At 30.7% G+C, this 18,391-nt stretch overlaps 1 protein-coding gene across 1 annotated transcript; it reads right to left on the bottom strand.

Annotated features, from left to right (window-relative positions):
• Positions 1-12,385: 12,385 nt before the first annotated feature.
• On the bottom strand, positions 12,386-15,150 carry LOC111878837 (uncharacterized). The gene is made up of 2 exons (XM_023875325.3): positions 13,270-15,150; positions 12,386-12,769 (listed from the first exon to the last, which is right to left on the bottom strand). The coding sequence occupies exon 1, from the start codon at positions 14,994-14,996 to the stop codon at positions 13,308-13,310; it is 1,689 nt and encodes a 562-aa protein (XP_023731093.1). The 5' UTR covers positions 14,997-15,150; the 3' UTR covers positions 12,386-12,769; positions 13,270-13,307.
• Between the last annotated feature and the right edge of the window lie 3,241 nt (positions 15,151-18,391).

The following is an 18,391-nucleotide window of genomic DNA, read 5'->3' as shown; positions in this document are numbered from 1 at the left end:
GTGGTAGAGCTAATTGTGTGTGTAGTGTGCGATTTATAGGTGTTATTTATAGTCTACGATAGATAACAGGAAGTCTGATATTTCGAAGATCCTCCTTGAACAAGTATTTGTACGTTGTTTGACTTGGTATTCTTGGGTCTTAAGCTTGGTTAAAGTGATTCTACGTTGATGAAGAGACATGTGTTGACTAATTCTACACATGTGAGAAAAAGAAAGAAGAACATAGTCGTTAAAAGTGTTAGGAAATATTAATGATAATAATCAGGATTCACTTCAGGAATATTAAGGATCCTGAATATGATTCTGGAATCATATCATAATATATATATATATATATATATATATATATATATATATATATATATATATATATATATATATATATATATATATAATTAAGAGTATATTTAGAATATTTTGAAAAAACCTCATACTTATCACAAGCTAACTAAAAGTAGCTTATCAAAAATTAAATTATAAGCTAATTCATAAGCTAAAATAAATTATTTTTATGGCTTTTCCAAACAATAAATTATAATAAGTTAGTTTAATTTTGCGAAACATGGTTTTAATCATCTCATTCAATCAAAAAAAAAAGTTTTCTTAATATTTTTAATATGAATGATTTTTTTTGGAAACTTTTACGGAAGTTTTTCAAAAAAAATATATAAAATAATTATTTTTTCAAATAAAATCGTATAATCTTGAAAATATACTATATGTTTTTCAGTAACATTCCTAGAAACTAATAAAACAAATGACTTGAAATAATATTTTCATAAAATTTGAAAAGTTACTTCCTATTAGTTATAATATATATATATATATATATATATATATATATATATATATATATATATATATATATATCCGGTAAGAATTTTTTTTTTGGTAGGAAGGTAAGAAGTTTTTTTTTTCTACATACTTTTTTAACGAACAAAAAAAATTAATCACTAAATGAATAAAAAATAACATGATTTACCAAAAAAACTCAAAAAAACATACCGATGATTCATTTATAATGATTTCGTTGTTATTCACTAAAATTGTCATAAAATTAAACTTATTCTTAATTTACTTAAAAATGAATCATAAAGATGTTTTTTTTGAGAATTTTTTCTTGTGAAACATCTTACCTTTGAATCATCTAATGATTCATTTTGTATGTTCGCTAAAAAAATATGTAGAAAAAAAACTTCTTACCTTCCTACCAAAATTTTCTTTCTTATTTGATCTTTACTATATATATATATATATATATATATATATATATATATATATATATATATATATATATATATATATATATATATATATATATATGGCTAGGTTATTTTGTTTTTTACATTTATTGTGTGCTAGATTGCACCAATAGAAATTTATAATTAAATTATTATAGATATTAAATGATTTCCATAATTATATGTATATTAAATGATATCCATAATTATAATTCTCTTTTAATGAAAACTAATTAAATCCGTCGTTAATGTCAACAATAACATTTTTTCAGAATGAATTTGCATCTAGATTTTTATATATGAGTTCGTGCTTTGTTTTAAGACTCAATCACTTAAAATACAATAAAGTTGTATGGAATATGAAGAATGAGAGTGTATTCTATTAGAATATACTCTCATTCTGCTGCAATACATTCTCATTCTTCTAGATATGAATTTATTCTGGAAGAATATTATTGTTGACATTAATAATGAATTTAATTAGTTTCCATGAAAATGAGTTATAAGTATGGATAACATTTAATATACATATAATTAATACTAAATTTCTATTGGTACATCATAGCACACTATATATATATATATATATATATATATATATATATATATATATATATATATATATATATATATATATATATATATATATATATATATATATATATATATATATATATATATATATATATCAATTATTCTATCGAAAAAAAATGCCACTTTTTATTGGTGTCAGTTATGGCGCCACTCACAGACTCAGTGGGGAACCCAACCATACGTTTATTTCATAGACCCTTTGATTTTTTATGCCAGCATCTTTTATCATAAATTTTGTTAATTATCAATTAAAAAGATGTCAATTTGAAGTTGATGTGATGATATATTTCGATACATCAAAATCGAACAATGAGATTGCCTGAGCAAGCGTAATAACCGAACTACCCTTTACTTTAGTCCTATAAATTCATGGTCCATAAATTCTCAGTCAAACAAACATCCCTCTACACCATTCCCCTAATTGCTTACAAATACACCCAAAAATGATAATACTAGAAGTCAAATAACAAAACTTAAAAAGAAATGTCTTTCTATCAATTTCTATTTTAAAGAATCTTTTAGTATAACGACATATCAATAATCCATAAGTCAGTTTATATGTCAATGATATTTGTTATCACACACCTTTTAATTCCTTAAACAAAAACTTATTAAATAAAAGAAAAGGAAAAAATAAATAATTCTGTGACCAAAGCGATACATCAATCAATATAAAGCATTGTGCAGGCCTACGTGTAGTTATACTATTGGTGTTCCTTTTTACATATTAACCAAAGGTAATAAACTATAAATTATCTTTTATATTTAAAAATATATAAAAATGAAAAAATTATAATTATAGCTTAATTATTATAAATTATTATTTAGTGAATAACTATTTGATTCTCCATATTCTCTCATTAGTCTCCATAATTAGTGAGCATTATAACAAACATTATTATGAGTTTTATGAGTGTAGTTATGCACCATCATAATGTGCATTCATATCATACATGACCTTTCATATTCTTTGTCTAATATAAATAGTGAATATTATGTATTATAAAGTTTGATGATTTCATCACAAGTATTGAAATAAAAGTTCTCTCTACTCTCATGTATTTCTTTACTTTATAATTTATCTTGTTATTTGATCATATTTTATAACACGTTATCAGCACGACTCTACCATAGAGCTCTAACTCTTTATCGTTCTTGTTATTTTCATGTATGTATTTTTTTTTATAATTTCACATGTACAATGATTACATATTATTGTATAAAATTTATTAACTAAAAATTCCTTAAGATATAATTATTTATTTTGATTAGTATTTTCACTTTGGAAAATTATATTATGTTAGAGAAAACTTTCTCTACTTTCCATGCCACCAATATGCTCCTGCAGCAGCAATATCATGAGAAAGATTTAAAAAAGAATCTAAATTAATCTCATGTCTTCTTGTGGCTAAACAAAAAAAAAAGGTTATTGACGAAAAATCATCATTCAATCCCGACCGGTTATAGTGCATTCCCTGAAGTGAATGCAACATCATATAATCATAATAGTTATGGATCTAACCGACGTCGTGGAGGTTATTATAATTATCATAAAAATAAAAAGATTACAAGTAACCACCAGAAGTTGGAAAATAGCAAAAATCCACATCCTAATGATAAAGTGGTCAAGGCAAAAAAAAAGTTGAAAATGTTTGTCACTGATGTGGAATGACCGATCATTGGTCTTGTACATGCTGCTTGCGAAAGCATTTTGTTGATCTTTATCAAACTTATCTATAATCTAAAGAAAAATAAAATATCAAAACAAATTTTATTCAAAGTGATATTCATGAAGATCAACCAGAAACGACACATTCGGATGTTGTCAATTTTCTTGTCTACCCAGAAGGGACAAGTGGTGATATGGATGGTGATTGAAGAATAATGTGTAGTTTTGTTTCATGTCATTTATTATGTTTTTATGTCATATTCATATTGTGAGAAATGATGCAATCACAATCTTATCAATGAAATAAAATATGTATTTATTTCTCTAAGTCGAATATTTCTTATGTTTTATTTATTTATTGAAAAGAAACATGGATATTCGCAAAAGAAATAATGAAGATACATTTCTTGCAGACAATGCAAATAGCACATAGCATTTTTAATAATAAAAAATATTTTGTTTACTTATCAATTACAGAAGCAAACGTTAATATAATAACGGATAATGAAAAAATGATTGAAGGCTCCGGAATAGCGAATATAATATTAGAACAAGGGACACTAATTACAAATTAGTGATGCATTATTTTCGTCTAAATCACCAAGATTGAAGGCTCCGGAAGAGCGAATATAGTATTACCACAAGTGACAATAATTATAATTGGTGATGCATTATTTTCATTAAAATCACCAAGAAATTTATTAAGTTTTAAGGATATTCGGTCTAACGGATATCATATTGAAACAACTAATGATGGTAATACAAATTATCTCAACATTACAAAAATGATACCGGGTAAGAAAAGTTTTTTGGAAAAATTATATGTATTGTCCTCCGGATTGTACTATACAAATATTACAATGATTCATGCTATTGAAAATAAAAAAGGTATTATAATACCTTCAAAGTTTGACATGACCGGTTGGGCCATCCCGGATAAATTATGATGCGCAAAATAATTAAAACTTCAAGTGATCATTCCTTGAAAAACCAGAAGATTTTCAAGCTAATGAATTCTCTTGTGTTGGATGCTCTTAAAGAAAATTAATTTGCCATCCATCATTGAACAAAAGTTGGGTATGAAAGTCATAGTTTTAAGAAAGATTTCAAAGGGATATATGTAGACCAATTCAACCACCATGTGGATCATTTAGATATTTTATGGTTTTAATTGATGAGTCAACTAGATGGTCACATGTGTGCTTGTTGTCTAGTTGTAATTTGGTTTTTGCAAGATTACTTGCATAAATAATCAGCCTAAGGGCACATTTTCCCGATTACCCAATTATGAAAATTTGACTTGATAATGTTGGAGAATTTATATCATAAGCTTTTAATGATTATTGCATGTCGATTAAGATAACTATTAAACACCATGTTGCATATGTTCATACACAAAATGGTTTAGCTGATTCGTTAATCAAACATCTTTAATTAATTGCAAGACCATTACTAATGCATTCTAAACTTCCTACATTGACATGGGGCATGCAATTTTACATGCAACATCACTTATACGCATCAAGCCAACCAGTTATCATTAGTTATCCCCTATTCAAATGGTTTGCGGCCAGGAACCAAATATTTCCATCTAAGGACGTTTAGATGTGCAATTAATGTACTCATTTCTCTACCTCAAAGAAGAATGAGAATTTATGTTGGATATGAATCTCCATCTGTAGTAAAATATTTAAAATTATCAACTGGAGATTTATTTATAGCTATATTTGATGATTAATATTTTGATGAATCATATTTTCCAACATTAGGGGGAATAATAAAGAAGCTGGAAAATAAAATCTCTTGAAAGGAATTATCACTTTCAGTTTTAGATCCTCGTTCAAGTCAGTGTGAACTTGAAATAAAAAAGATAATTCCTTTACAAAATGTAGCAAATCAATTGCCAGAAGCATTTACTGACCCTAAGTGAGTAACAAAGTCTCATGTACCAGCTATACATACTCCAGTTAGAATTGATATCCCAGAAGGAAAAAAAATACAACTGCAAATGAATCTTAGGCACGCCTGAAGTGTGAAAGAACAACATGTTCTAAAGATAAAAATCCTTGAAAAGGAATGGGAACAAATATAATTGATGGTAAAAAAAAGAGAAAAAAAAATCTCTTGAAAAGATTAATGAAGCTCTAGAAGAGCCCAATGACATAACAAAAGAATATAAGGTACCTGAAAAAAAAATGAAAATGATGAGATCTCAATAAATTATGTCATGACAGAAATAAGACGAAACCAACATAAGACAGAAGTCGGCGATAATTTTTCATATCATGTTCCACATGTGATTATAAAGAAAATGAGGATCTTGAACCTAAATATATTGAGAAATGTATGAATAGAAAATATTGACTAAAATGGAAAGATGAAATAAATAAAGAGCTTAATTCTCTTACTAAACGAAAAGTTATTGGACCTATAGTCCATACACCAAACAGAGTATGAACAGTGGGACACGGATGGGTATTCATGCGCAAAAGAAATGAGAAAAATGAAGTTGTGAGATATAAAACAATACTTGTTGCACAAGGTTTTACCCAAAGGCCCGAAATTGATTATGAAGAAACATATTCTCCGGTAGTTGATGCAATTACATTCAGTTATTTTATAAGTTTAACAATATATGCAAAACTGGATATGTGTATAATGGATGTATTTACCGCCTACTTATATGGTTCACTTCAAAATGATATTTATATGAAAATGCCAGAAGGGTTTAAGGTGCCAGAAGCACAAACTTCTAATTCTCATGAAGTATATTTGGTAAAATTAAATAAATCTTTGTATAGATTGAAACAATCTGGCCGTATATGCTTCAATTGTTTTAGTACATTTATGTTGAAAGAGTGCTATCAAAATGATCCATTAAGCCTATGTGTATTCATAAAAAGATCCAGATAAGAATTTATCATAATTGATGTTATTGTAGATGATTTGAACATAATTGGAACTCCTAGAGAATTGGAAAAGGTCACTTCTTGTTTGAAAGAAATTTTTGAAATGAATGATCTTGGTAAGAGGAAATTCTATTTGGGTCTTCAAATTAAGCGCATAAAAATGGAGTTTTTGTACATTAATATCTAGAAAAAGTGCTAAAAAGGTTTTATATGAATAACTCACATCCATGAGTAACCCGAAGGTGGTAAGGCAATTAGATGCCAAAAAGGACCAATTTCAGCATCATAAAAAAAAACATGAAAATCTTCTTGTTCTCGAAGAACTATATCTTAGTGTATTGGTGCACTAATATATCTTACTATTAATACAAGACCTGATAAATCATTTTTCGTAAACTTATTAGCAATATATAGTTCTTGTCCAGCAAGAAGATACTGGAATAGAGTCAAACACATTCTTTGATATCTTCGAGGTACAATAGATATGAATTTATACTAATCAAATTCATAAAATGCAAAGTTAATTAGTTATGCAGATGCGGGATATTTATGTGATCCACACAAAGCCCGATCCCAAACATGTTATTTATTCACTTGTGGAGGTAACATAAATTCTTGTCATTTTGTTAAACAAACTTTAGTTGCTGCTTATTCTAACCATGCAGAGATTATAACAATTTACAAGGCAAGTCATGAATGTATTTGGTTAAGAATTTTAACTCAACATATTTGCAAGAATTGTGGTCTAACTTCTAACAGGGATTTTCCAACCACAATATATGAAGATAATACAACTTGTATAGCTCCATTCAAGGAATGATTTATCAAAGGAGACAAAACCAAGCATATATCACCAAAGTTTTTTTTCACTCATGATCTTCAAAAAGAGTGTGACATCAACATCTAGAAAATTCAATCCAGTAACAACTTTCCTGATTGGTTTACTAAAGCATTTCCTACATCGAAATTTGAAAAGATGGTACGAAACATTGCTATGCGGTGCTTCAAGAAAATCAAGTGATGTGCTAATCAGGGGGAGTTGGAAACATATTGTACTCTTTTCCTTAGCTATGTTTTTCCTACCGGGTTTTCTTAGCAAAGTTTTTAACGAGGCAATTGTTTCCAATATCTATTATTAATCATGTACTCTTTTTCCTTAATAAAGGGTTTTTCCCATGAGGTTTTACCGATTAAGGTTTTAACGAGGCATGATACAATCGTCATTCAAGGGGGAGTGTTATGAATTATTATTTAGTGAATGACTATTGGATTCTCCATATTCCCCCATTACTCTCCATAATTAGTGAGCATTATAACAAACATTATTATGAGTTTTATGAGTGTAGTTATGCACCATCATAATGTGCATTCATATCATACATGACCTTTCATATTCTTTGTCTAGTATAAATAGTGAATATTATGTATTATAAAGTTTGATGATTTCATCACAAGTATTGAAATAAAAGTTCTCTCTACTCTCATGTCTTTCTTTACTTTATAATTTATCTTGTTATTTGATCATATTTTATAACATTAATCCCTTTAATTACTCTATGTAAAAAAAGCCACAGAAAAGAAAAACCCAAAATTACAAATATAGTCATGAAAATCACAGATGGGTTAAACCCATCTGCAATTTTAGCATCCTACCTACGAACGTATAAGTTGTTAAAGTACAATAGTGTTTTAGTGACTTGTATGTTTGCAAGTGTTTTTTTTGTTTTTTTTTTTTTCATTTTTTCCGTATAAATACACATATCTCTGACTAAAATCATAAATGAACTAAGTTCACCTGTGATTTCCTCTCATCCAACCTGCAATTTTGTATTTATTTTTTATTTTTTAATTTTCTAATTTTTTAATTTTTTTAATTTTTATTACGAAACAACCTTATTATATTTAAAGTTTTATAAAAAGTTATCACTTTAATTGTTATTTCTTTGAAAAATTTGTTTAAAACCTTTTTAATAAAACGAATTTTCCAACAAAAAATTTGAAAAATGAAATTATCCATAGTGCTTCCAGATGGAGAGTTCTTTAACAAAAGGTTTGGAAAATGAAAGAAAAAAAATTTACGTTTTTATACCCCTAAAAAGGGGAATCATAGATGGACTGAGTCCATCTGCGAACAGACATGTCACTAAAGCACGTATGTTTTTTAGCGACTTGTACGTTCGTAGATGGATTGAGTCCATCTGCAATTTTGGTGACTATTTTGTAATTTGAGTATTTTTTGTCTATTTTACACAAAGTAATTAAAAGATTAAAGTATTTTTGTAATTTTTTCTGTAAAAATTCATGATCTCAGGTCACAACAAAGTAACTACTAATATGAATTTACAATGCCTAACAAAACAAAACACGATCATGTATGAAAGTTAAATCTATTACAAAATACAGATTGCAATTCATAAAATGCTTAAAGCTTATATATAATAAATATAGTTACAAGAAAAAGTATTAAATAATTAGATTTTTTTTTTCAAAATGAGACATTCTTATTATTAGGGAGCTTGAACACTAAATAAAAGGAAATAAGTTTCTCATAAACATAGACCATGTCATGCCACATTGACATGAAATCGATGCCTGCAAGAATGTGATTTAAGGTTGTATAAAATTTTTTGACACCCCATGATAGTGGATGTTATAGAAATGTATTTTTAAAGTAAATATTTTAAGATATATATGCTACATAAAAACAAACTTTTAGCAAGTAATCCAGGTCCATTATTTATTATTTACAAAGTTATCATTTAAATTCCTGTAACATTGATATATATATATATATATATATATATATATATATATATATATATATATATATATATATATATATATATATATATATATATATATATATATATATATATATATATATATATATATATATATATATATATATATATACCTTAAAAAACATTTACCAGATTTTGCTAAATTTTAAGAGGTACAACCTTTTAAGCATCATATACAATAATCTTATGCATCGGAGAATAATAAATCTTATCCGGTCAAAGACAGATTTTGAATAGGTCTTCTAATTTTATCTTCAAATGGAATGAGTTAAATATGAGAATAATAAATCTTATCCGGTCAAAGACAGATTTTGAATAGGTCTTCTAAGCTTATCTTCAAATTGAATGGGTCAAATATGACCCAGTATTCCTTAGAGTTCGGTCAATTGAATAGGTCTCCTATTGATGGAGATAAGATTGATATGCAGAAACCCAATGCCGACCATCTTTTCCTCTGGTCTACCTTCATCCCAATAAGTCCTAAACGTCTCCCTCAATTTCTCATGTGAATTCAAGCTTTGAAATACAAATTCTCCATCTAGGTTCGTAGATTTCTTCAAATTTCTCACCCACCACTATCGCCTCCACTTTGAAGCTTTACACAGTCGTGCGCTTTCTTTCCAAACACTAGATCGAATGTTGTTGCTTCCGTCTTGATGTTTGAAACCTAATCGAAGCCTTTACCACCACATTCAACGAATCCCCAGTAAGTATTGATTTATTTTGCTCAATCTTGTTGAATTATCTTACTTATATTAGTGTAATTTGTTCTGATTTATGAAATCTATGTGGTCAACGACTTAACTTTTTTTTTTTTTTTTCGAATCCTCACTTCTGATTTTTGCTTGGTCTACAGATCATTAGTCTTTCTAATTTTTACATTGTGAAATCGAAGTGACAATTTCTTCTAATTTTTGCATAGTCTACATATCATTACTCTATGTTTTTTTGTTAGTTGTCGATGTTTGCATAATATCCTCATTAATTATGATTCTTGAAATTTGATGATTGTTTTCTGAATTGGAGTTAAGTTTCAGATTTCCGTCTGTGCTTCCGGCTTCCCTTACCACATGTATTTGTTCATCGCACTCTTTCCCCTTTTAGTTTATTTTTTGATAACTTATAAGATTTGTTTATGTTTTCATGTTTCTTTTTTCTTTTTTCTTTTTCTGTAGGGTATCCACATCAATAGGAAATTGGGATTTGGTGGGAGTTCAACTAAAATGCATAATTTTATGTTGGGATATGGGATATGGATTATTGGAGTTACATCTCAGATTTTCCCGCGACAGCAGACACAACTTAATGAATAAGTCTATGATTTGATGAATTTATGGAAAAGAAATTAGGATTTTGTAGGAGTTCAACTAAAATGCTGACTTTTTCTAATCTTTATCTTTATTACTTATTCTACAAATTTGGTCAAAGGTTAAAAATTAAGAGGTACAAACCATTAGTGCATCATGTACAGTGAATTTATGCATTAAAAGAATACTGAATCTTATCCAGTCAACATTTATGAAAAAGTCAAATAAGATGATAATAAGATTTTGAATGGGTCAAAGTTTGACCAATTGTTCCTCATATCCAATTGAATCTGTAAATACTAAATCTTATCCGGTCAACATTTATGAAAAAGTCAAATAAGATGATGATGATAAGATTTTGAATGAGTCAAAGTTTGACCAAGTGTTCCTCATATCCAATTGAATCGGTAAATACTAAATCTTATCCGGTCAACATTTATGAAAAAAGTCAAATAAGATGATGATGATAAGATTTTGAATGGATCAAACTTTGACCAAGTGTTCCTCATATCCAATTGAATCACTAAATACAGAATCTGTCAATAATAATGAAAAAGTCAAATAAGATGATGATAACATTTTGAATGAGTCAAAGTTTGACCAAGTGTTCTTCATTTCCATTTGAATCGGTCTAATACGATGTACACGTTATAAAGCATTTCATATAAACTGGAAGAGGCGCATTGATCTAGCATTCGTCTATCATGAATGCCTTGCCATTGACCGCAAAACCTTGGTTCTCTCTCATGCTCGCTATCTCCTCCTTTGGTTTTTCTTTCTGTTAAAATCGAATAAGCCCAAAAATGTCTTACGTTTAATCCTAGCCCAGGTATAAGAAATCTCTATATGTTCGTCATTTTGTTTAACAAATTTTTTATGTCATTTTGTTGATCCGCACCCGTCGCTTTGCGCGGGTAAACGGCTAGTATATATATATATATATATATATATATATATATATATATATATATATATATATATATATATATATATATATATATATATATATATAGTTAGGTTATTTTGTTTTCACTATCTATTGTGTGCATGTATGACTGATTCTAGACCAATCATTTTAGTTATTTTAAGAAAGTAATTAATGCATATTACATTTTGAAGATATAATGAATATTAATTACATCTTCAGCATTTAATATACATTAATTATTTTCTTAAAATAACTAAAATGATTGGTCTAGAATCAGTCATACATGCACACAATAGATAGTGAAAACATTTGAACCTTACTCTCTCTTTCTTTCTCTCTCTCTCTCTCTCTCTCTCTCTCTCTCTCTCTATATATATATATATATATATATATATATATATATATATATATATATATATATATATATATATATATATATATATATATATATATATATATATCATTGTAAGTAGTAAACTTATAGTTTACATTAATTTTGCCGACGTAATTATGTGAATGGTCAAAAGCAAGTATGGCCCCGTTGTCCACAACAAAAAAAAGTATTTTAAACTGTATAAAAACGATAATCAATTTCACAACACCGGGTATATTCATACATTTATTTATGCACACTTTTTCTCATGAGTCTCTCTCTATGTAATTTCAGTCCTCCTTCAATTACGCCGTTTCTTCCTCTTATCTTATACTTTTTTGTTATATACTTTGTTTTTCTTTTCTATTCTTTACTTTATATATGTATGTATATGTATATTACAGTCGCAGATCCTCATGAGCTCATGTGGGGTCCATTTTCAGTCGAAACTCATGACAATTACCTCATTTTAATCAAAATACATTTTGATAAATAACAACAAAACATCACAAACTAAGATTTCAACCTTCAATTAGTCACATTCACACCCCAAAGTATCATGATTCAAGACAAAGACCCTTCCAAATTTTCAATTGTCAACATATAACACAACAAAGTCTATGAGTAATTAAATATTTATATAAAAACAAACTCACCAACAAATTCTCATTCACACTTCCTAAACCCAAGATTTGGCCATTACACTAAAAACAAGTAGCCTCATCTAGTCTAATGTACATTAAAAAAATTAATAACAAACCAAACACTACTAAAAAAAAAAAAAAAAAAAACGAGGACACTCCCTAAAATCCGCATCCGTACGTTGTTATGTAACTTTCGTATAATAATTAAATCATTTTTGGGGGATTTTTTTTATATATATAAAGCAAGGTTTTTGGTTGTTGGCTTCTTTAGCAAGACACAGTAGTTAGTCCAAAACCAAGCCCCTGCAAAATGTAAGCCAATTATTTCAATTAATTACTTTTAATAATATATATATATATATATATATATATATATATATATATATATATATATATATATATATATATATATATATATATTTTTTATCATTTTTTATAATCAATTTTCACGGACTTAATAAACAAACGACAATGAGTCATGTGAAAGCAAATATAGAACCCACACATCTAGGTGGCTAGACTAAAACGTGGGACCCACCCATGTGGTATGCTGTGGGCCCAATTGGCTTTTGGTGGGGTTTTACTTCAACAGGGCACATTAAATGCTTCAGGAATCAAGGAAGTCAGTGAGTCAAATACAAGGGATTAAACGTTAAATACGCAAAAGGGCAATTGCGGGATTTTCATGGATGAATAATCCACGTGACACTTCCAACCTAGCAAAATGCTTACTTGGCATTGGATGTGGCAGATGTCAGAATTAATAGATAAACGCGTGTAATTATGAAAATAAATAAATTTACCTTTTTCTTGGCGGGGGTTAGAGATATTTTCTTTATTTCTATTCCCTCCATGTCCGGCTGAATATATTTTTGAGACGGTTGCCGGAGAGTCTCTGAGACGCTTTTTTAGCTCCGGCGACGTTCATTTCAGTTAAACTTTGTAAATGACCGTGAGCTCCGGCATCTACCAGCCTTTTCCGGCAACCGTTGCTGCCTCCGGTCATCAACGCGTGGACAATCGCTACCGGGTATTTTTTTGGGACCGATTCGTTCGTCGGATCTAACATCTGAACCAATCTCATCATGTTCTTTTCGTCCTTCACGAATTCCTTCCTGTTAGGTTTTATTGTTAATAGAGAAACCAACGATTTCATCGCTGAATCTTGTAACCCTGCCGGTTTTGCAAATTCCAGTAGTTTGACCAGAGATCCCATACATCCGGCGATTGCACGCTTGTTAGCGTCGTTAATTGACAGATTAGCTAATATGGAGACTGAGATTTGTTGGAGAGTGAAATTCCCTTGCTTTATGATTCCTGAGATTTGTGTTATGAAGATAGATGACGTAGATAATAACCGAGAAACTGAATCTGAGGATGAGAGGGAGTGAATTGCGCGTAATATGTGTTCAATTGTATCTGGATTTGAAGATTGGTGAAGTAATTGTAACAGCTTTTGCAAACCTTTCTCTTGAATTATCATACCCCTAAAATACTCGCCCGATGATGCGAGGATGGAGATGCAATTGGCCGCTTTCTCTTTCGCGGCGGCGGAACCTGATACCAGTAACCCAACTATCACCGGAACGGCGGCTTCTTCACCTAAGGAGGCGCGAATATCTTCAACGGAAGCCACGTTTCTAATCGCACCTATTGCGTGAGATTGTGCTGTTAAAGATCCACACCTGCAGACATCAAGAAGTATCGGAACACCGCCGTAGGCTGAAATCGCCCATGCATTATCAGGATCGGCAGTGATTGCTTCCACGGCCATCGACGCCTTTTCCTTCAATGGAAGCGAACCGGATTCAACGATTCTCAACAAAGGCCCTAGTCCACCCTCCTCGAAAACCGTTTTTCTAGATTGATCGCTTGCACAGGCAAGGATAGATATCGCAGATACCGATTGTTCCCGATGAGTATTCACATCAAATAAATTAATCAAATAACCGATGTTACCTTCCTTAGCAACCAACGTCGCCGCCTTCTCGTCTTCAACAAGTAATTGAATAAGCGATTCCAATGCCTTTCTCTTAAACTCCACACCTCCGATCTGCAATCTGGTAAAAAGGTCTCTAACAAACAAACTCAAATCTTCTTTAGCAGAGCCAGGTGCTGGTTGAGAGAGCACAATCGCGTTGGACTGACGAAGAACGCCGGAGCGAAGTAGCAAATCGAGGTCGTGAAGCTGTTTGGAGAGCCACCCGGCAGCCATATCAAGATCGCTTTGCATCAGTAACTTTCCAGCGGTGTAGGTAGAATCGGTGCACCGATCGCATAAGGTCTGGATGCGGCGGAGGGTGGATAGGAGGTTGGGTAGTAGCGTTATAAGGAGTTGGTTTTCAGACCAGTGAGTGGAATAGGAGAGTTCAGAGAGAAGCGACTTGAGAGTTGCAAGTTTGGAACGCAATACTTGCCATCGGCCCGGGAAAGAGTTGATGGAGAGGGAAGCCGGCAGAAGGTGGCATAGAAGGGTGGTGGTTTCGTCGAGGGTTTCGGCGGGTGTGGGTGGTGCAGCGGCGGCAGGCATCGTGAAATGTAGTGAATAATAATTTTGATTTAGGGATTGGGGCTAAAGAAGAGGGAGGAATTGGCGTGGAGTGGAATGGAAGGGAAATGAGATGAGATGAAATGGGAGGGACACGAGAATGGAGAAAGTGAAGGTATCGAGAAAGGTGTGGGGTTTAATGTTAATGGCGGGGGTAGGGGGCATGTGAGTATACAGTATACAGTATACTGTGACGGTGAGCGCGTGGGCGCGTGATTTAGAATAAAGAAGAGGTAGAACCAAAGTGTATAAAACGTGTGGGCTGAGTGATGGGGTTCTGTTATCGTTATGTCGGACATACAATGGGAACTCGGAGTGTGGTATTTGGGCTTAAGCTAGGGCTTGTGGCTCGTTTTCTGCATTCCCACACAAATATATATATATATATATATATATATATATATATATATATATATATATATATATATAGGGTTAGGTTATTTTGTTTTCACTATCTATTGTGAGCATGTATGACTGATTCTGGACCAATCATTTTAGTTATTTTAACAAAGTAATTAATGCATATTACATGTTGAAGATATAATAGGTATTAATTACATCTTCAGCATTTAATATGCATTAATTACTTTCTTAAAATAACTAAAATGATTGGTCCAGAATCAATCATACAGTCACACAATAGATTTGAAAAACATTTGAAAGTAACTATATATATATATATATATATATATATATATATATATATATATATATATATATATATATATATATATTAATTACTAATTATAGCTTCAATTCTTTAAGGCTGAAAGTGTATTAGGCTAACAAGAGTGGTAATATTCCTTGCAGCCACATAAGTTTTTTGAATGCTACCTCATTTTTTCTTTATTTAACACTTAATTTTAGTATTTGGTATGGAATGGTAACACTCTTAACATTTTTTTTCTAACTTAATTAAATTATTTTATTTTAATACACAAAAAATTTTTATGCACAAATATCAATCAAATCACAACAAAATTCAAGGTCTTGCAATTGATATTAGCTTTATTTCATATAATACATTAAACTAAGAAGAAAATTAATTACAGCCAAGTTCATCAATCAAAAAGTTTTGAAACAAGATAAAAAAGGAGAATGGGGAAACGTTTTTTTTTTCAATAGTAGACAAAGGTAAAAGAAAATGAGAATGAAACATGGTTAATCAACTAGAGTGATGGTAAAAATATATATATCCCCTATGAACTCCATAATTTTTTGAATTAAAACTTATGGGATTTATCACAGAATAAAAAATTTGATATTGGGGAAGCATTCATCCCTACAGGCAATTGAAGAAAAAACTCCAAGCCAGTGGGTCAAATTTGCTACGTTTTTTATTGAAGACGTTTTGTCCAAACATACGAGTAACACTTGTTATAGTTCACACCAACTTCCTTGACAATTGATTTTATATTGCAGGTTTCAAAGATTTAATATCCAAAGCCTATATTGCATTGGAAACAAATATGTCAAGGTAAACAAGAAAATCCAAAGCTTTGATATCATCAACACAAATAATAAGTAAATCAATGGCTTCTTTACACTTTCACCAACTGCCTTTAATCCAACAAAATGTATAACAACATCAAACCTACATACATAGCCACCCCAATCTAAATCTATTAGATTGCTTCAACACAAATCACATACATGCATGTTATAAGAAGTGTACTGGTGAAAACAAGCTTACTTTGTGGAGGCAAAATCCTCTAATGCAGGCTTATCCATAACATTCAAACCAAGCATATTGATATAATCAACCCAATTTCCTAAAAGATCCAACCCAATTTCATGTTGAATACCAACATAAAACAGTGAATTCATAGCGAAATTGTAAACTTTATATCCTCAATTCAATTCTAATTGATCCTGGATTTAAAAAAAAACTCAAAGGTTAATCTTTTTCACAAGTAAAAACAGATGCAAAAGCAAACTTTACAACCAAATTAAGCATCTAATTGAAGGAATAAATAGTTAAGCAAGTAGTGAAAGGGGAAAACAACCTTGTGAAAAGATAGGTTAAAAGCACGATAACCGTCTAACAATAGTTGCAACATGGTGTATATCCGGAACCACTAATTACCAATATGCACGAGGCGCTCCATTTGTAATTGAGTAATTCCCAAATTAAAACTCCTGCCACCTACCAGAATTCAAAGCCAGAGCATGAGCTCGGACACTTCTGACGACTCTCCTTTTCCTATCTCGCTCTCTGGTTGCGGGGAATCTATGGAGTTTTATGGAAAAGAGATGAGTCGGTAGATGGAGTTGACAAATATGAGGCTGCAAAAGGTCTTAAACAGTAGAATATCGGAGAAATTACTGATCAGAACAACCTTATTCGCTGGAACAGGAACAAAAATGGCCACAGGTTTGCCGGAATCTTCATGGAAAGCCACAAGAACTAAGCATCGGGTTGTAGATAGGTGGTAGTGATGGGAGACGGAGTCCACGGGGACCAGAAACAGAGAAAGTTGGCTTTTGATTTTATTTCTTCGACCAATCAGATCCATTCTTCCAATTCTCTCTCTTTTCGCCAAGTTTGTAACGAACGGATATTAGCGACCCCCTTAGCAAGCGCTAGGGGCGGTGTTCAAGGCCTTCTAGCGAGTGTAACGAGTGTTGTAGCGACTCCCGCTCCTTTCAGCCTTAGACTCGGGAGAGTAGGCAGTTGCAATACTGGGTATGTCCGAGTTGGCCTCGATAAACACCATGCCACCAACTCGGGATGCCGAGTTCGGTGGGTTAATTCGGTAGAAAGCTATCGAAGAAAGAGAGTGTAGCTTTTGTGTTCTTTTTTTCTTTTATCATTTAATCAATTTTTTCATTTTCAAAAAATACTTTATTTTCAAAATAATGCATTCTTTTCAAAATATAATCGTTTTTTTTTTCAAAATTTCAAAATTTTAAACCCTCAATCATCTACTATAAATACCACCATCATTCTTCATTCTTCATCTTTTTAATTCAACTCTTCAAGAATTTTTATTTTTTATCTTCAAAACTTCATCTCTTAAAAATGGTCTGTGTTTGGTCCATGAACGAAGAGATCTTTCTAGCTCGTTCATGGACTGAAGTAGTTGAAGAGCCAATCAACTTTAATGTCACTATGTGTACTTTCTGGACGAGAGTCGGTGAAAGATACAACCACGAAGTTGGTCAACCATGAAATAAATATCAACTTTTCCCTAAATGGAGAAAATACACACATAGTTTCATACTGTGTTTCTTAGGATTAAGCATGAAGCAGTGAATGGTGAAACTGATGGAATTTTGTTGGTCACTGCTCTTGAAGTTTTTCGTGTAGAAACTAACAAACCTTTTCAGTTTGTTGAGTTTTGGCAAGTTATGAGGTTGTCCGATAAATGACGTCA

The sequence above is a fragment of the Lactuca sativa genome, chromosome 5, assembly GCF_002870075.4.
Source record: "Lactuca sativa cultivar Salinas chromosome 5, Lsat_Salinas_v11, whole genome shotgun sequence".
In the NCBI taxonomy this organism is placed as follows: Eukaryota; Viridiplantae; Streptophyta; class Magnoliopsida; order Asterales; family Asteraceae; genus Lactuca; species Lactuca sativa.
This window is presented reverse-complemented; position numbering and strand designations above follow the sequence as displayed.

What these genes read in the sequence shown, in the direction of transcription:
- LOC111878837 (XM_023875325.3), bottom strand. Translation starts at nt 14,996, where the DNA reads ATGCCTGCCGCCGCTGCACCACCCACACCCGCCGAAACCCTCGACGAA.